Source organism: Sinocyclocheilus grahami, unplaced genomic scaffold (assembly GCF_001515645.1).
Source record: "Sinocyclocheilus grahami isolate Dianchi unplaced genomic scaffold, SAMN03320097.WGS_v1.1 scaffold221.1, whole genome shotgun sequence".
In the NCBI taxonomy this organism is placed as follows: domain Eukaryota; kingdom Metazoa; phylum Chordata; class Actinopteri; order Cypriniformes; family Cyprinidae; genus Sinocyclocheilus; species Sinocyclocheilus grahami.
Genome location: NW_015505400.1, coordinates 1,087,700 through 1,091,084, shown reverse-complemented (window position 1 = coordinate 1,091,084; position 3,385 = coordinate 1,087,700). Strand labels below are relative to the sequence as shown.

General features: G+C 35.1%; 1 protein-coding gene across 1 annotated transcript in view; it reads left to right on the top strand.

The window, feature by feature from the left end:
• The window catches only part of LOC107596592 (protein FAM13C-like), a 28,372-nt gene extending 25,081 nt beyond the window's left edge, over positions 1-3,291 (top strand). The window contains exons 11-13 of the mRNA XM_016287349.1: positions 710-894; positions 2,281-2,382; positions 2,766-3,291. Coding sequence (XP_016142835.1) covers positions 710-894; positions 2,281-2,382; positions 2,766-2,880 — 402 coding nt within the window. The 3' untranslated portion in view covers positions 2,881-3,291. The remainder of the gene's footprint in view (positions 1-709; positions 895-2,280; positions 2,383-2,765) is intronic.
• The last annotated feature ends 94 nt before the right edge of the window (positions 3,292-3,385 follow it).

Genomic DNA, 3,385 nt, shown 5'->3' with positions numbered 1-3,385 from the left:
TATATAAAATTGTTTTTGGGGTCTTTTTTGTTAAGCAAGGCTGCATTTATTTGATAAAAAAATACCGTAAAAACATAATATTGTGAAATCGTATTCCAGTTTAAACTAACTGTTTTGTATTTGAATGCACATTAAAATGTAATTTATTCCTTTATTGCAAAGCTATATTTTCAGCATCATTACTCCAGTCTTCGGTGTCACTTGATCTATATGCTGATTTACTGCTCAAGAAACGTCTCTTATTATTATCAATGTTGAAAACCGTTTTTGCTGCTCAGTGTTTTTGTGGAAACTGTGATACACTAATATTTGGGTAAGTAAGATTTTTTTTTAAAAAGCAAGGACGCATTAAATTGATCAGAAGTCACAGCAAAGACATTTATAATGTTACAAAACATTTCTATTTCAAATAAATGCTTTTTTTTAACTGTATTCATTGAAGAATCCTGAAAGATGTATTATGATTTCCATAAAAAATTAAGCTGCCACACTGATAATGATAAGAACCGTTATTAATAATTGAGAACCAAAAATAATTGGTAATAATTAAGCAGCAAATCAGCATATTAGAATGATTTCTGACGGATCATGTGACATTGAAGACTGAAGTAATGGCAAAAAAATTGAATACCAGTTTTACAGTACATTTACATTTAACCTTATTTTGTTTGGAGTAAGATTCTATATGTTTGTTTTGAATGTATCACAGGAAGAAGAAGAAGGCTCAGATGATGACTCCGTTCGGTACACACCCCCACCCATGTGCCTCACTGATAAGAGAGGCTGTGGGGAGGAGGAGGGCGACAGTGACCCGGCCTTTGTGTCTCCGGTGGATGAGATCAAGACAGTGAGACAGTCAGTCATAACCATGTCCAACCTCCACGAGGCCTCCAGGTACTCAAACCTTAGTCACTGAGGAACATCACATGCAATAAAAAAAAAATGAGGTTACACTTTAGTTTAGGGACTAATCCTCACCATTAACTAGTTGCTTGTTAGCATACATATTACTAGCATATTGGCTGTTCATTAGTACTTATAAAGCACATATTAGTGCCTTATTCTGCTTGAGCATATTCTAGATCCCTTAATTCACCCCCATACCTAAACTTAACAATTACTATTAATGAGCAGCTAATCAGGAGTTTATTGAGGCAAGAGTCATAGTTAACAGTTAGTTAATAGTCAGAATAGGTCCCCAAACTGAAGTGTGAACAATAATGATTAAGTATTTTTTAAATAATGACAGAAAATTGTTCCAAAGATATGAAGAAACAAAAGGAGAATTTTTGCAGAATGTCCAATGTCCTGTTTTCCATAATGGGCTATTATGGAATATGATTAGTGTTCAATATTTCAAGTCATATTTTGTTTGAGGAATAGAGATTTAAGTCGTTATTCACAGTAATTTCAAATATGTTGCATCGTTTGAATTTATTGTGCACAAGAAAGATTTGAGAACTAAAGCTAAACATATGTCAATATCCCTGTTTAGCACAAAGTTATTGCATGTCTTCAGAAGGCTTGGCATGTAAATGACAAGTCAAGTTATAGAAACCACTTTTATGATACTTTATCATTAAAGTTCAACAGCCCTAGTTCCCATTTATTTTTGTTGCATGGTAGAGTAGGGTTGCCAGATCTGCCTAACAAAGCTAGCCCAAAATATGACTACATTTTTCAAATAAATATTTTATAATCACTAGTAAAAAAAAAGTCACTTTCAAACCAAACAGCACCTTTATGCATAACACAATTTCAACGTGAAAATTACCGTATAATGATTAAAAAATGTACATCACAATTTTCAGAAATTCAGATTGACAGCTTCCATAAATTTTTCTGTTGACTTTTTTTTTTTAAATTTACTAGAATCATATCTGGAGAGACCTGGCAGTTACCATAGAAACATCCGCACATAGGCTCCCTTCCGGTACCTTTCTCTTACAAAAATCTTCTTACAGTGTCTCATCATCCAGTACAGTTATATCATTGTTAGAATATAAATTGGGTAGCCTAAAACATTTCATTATAAGCATTTCTATCAAATGTGCATAGTTTAAACAACATGTCAAACCTTTAACCTGTGGCAACAGTTTAAAAGCTTAAAATGCTTCCTCTGGACCTACCTCTGGACATTCTGCAATATATATATTCTATTGTGTAAGAACGAAAACCTTACAGATTTGCGATGACATGGGTGTGTAAATGTTTCCTAATGATAAATTGTAGGGTGAGATATTCCTTTACAAACTGTGTTTTGCACCTGTCTAATTGCAGGTCTGAGTTGCTGGAGTGTTTGCGTGAGACTCGAGCCGAGAAGAAGAGACGACGTAAAGCCATCAGAGAGTTTGAAGAGCAGTTCTTCAGACAGATGGGAAGGTAAAACACAGATGCGTTACTGTGGCATTAACACATTTTAATGGTATTTTGTTACTTTTGTCTTTTTGAGCATAGACAGGAAGGAAAAAGGAAAATAAAGATCAAAATAGTTCAGCGTAGTTAGCATAATGCACATCTAATCAATGATACACAAAGTAATACCACCAGGGGAAAAAAAACAGTGTTTCTGTACACAATATATGGATTTAGTTTTTTAAATAAAATACATTTCCATTTATCTGCTATCCACTGATGTACAAAACTGCTTCAGTAAGGCAACTCAAGGGTTAAATGTGTGTTTTAATGGTAGTGGAATCTCACAGAGTCATCGGTTTCATGCGGTATCTGTTTTTTTTCTCTCCCTTTCCACCAAAATAATGAAGAACCGCACAAAAAGATGACCGAATCCCCATGGCCGAGGAGTACCAGGAGTACAAAAGTCTCAAAGCCAAATTACGCTTACTGGAAGTGTTGCTCAGCAAACAGGAAGCCACTTAGACTATCTGAGAATTTGTTCTGCCTTTCAGTATCGAACCCAATGTTTGGACCAAATTGTGTTTTTACATTTGACATAACTGTGCCATTATGATGCTAAAATGCACTTTAATATCTTTTCTGACCACATTGGAAGTCCTAGACTCAATGGGTTGGGCCGAACCGATCAAGGCCTTCCGGTGGCTACTATCTCATAAACGCAAACATGTGCGATCTCTGTGCTGTGTACAGAGCGAGACGGATCGATACAAACCTCATTCAGATTTCAAAGGGCAAAAGGAAATATAGAGTATTCATCTATGTGTATGGAATATGGCACTTTATTTTTGGAGGAGATTTTTTTTTAACCAAAGTCGAACCATATGCAATTTTCACGTTTTCTTGCTCTTGTTTGAAGCTAGTTTATGATTCTAATTAGGAACATGGTGACATTATGCATACTAATGATGATCCGTGATACTCTGGGGCTAGACACGATCTTTAGCCTGTCAAATAATGCAACGCTCTA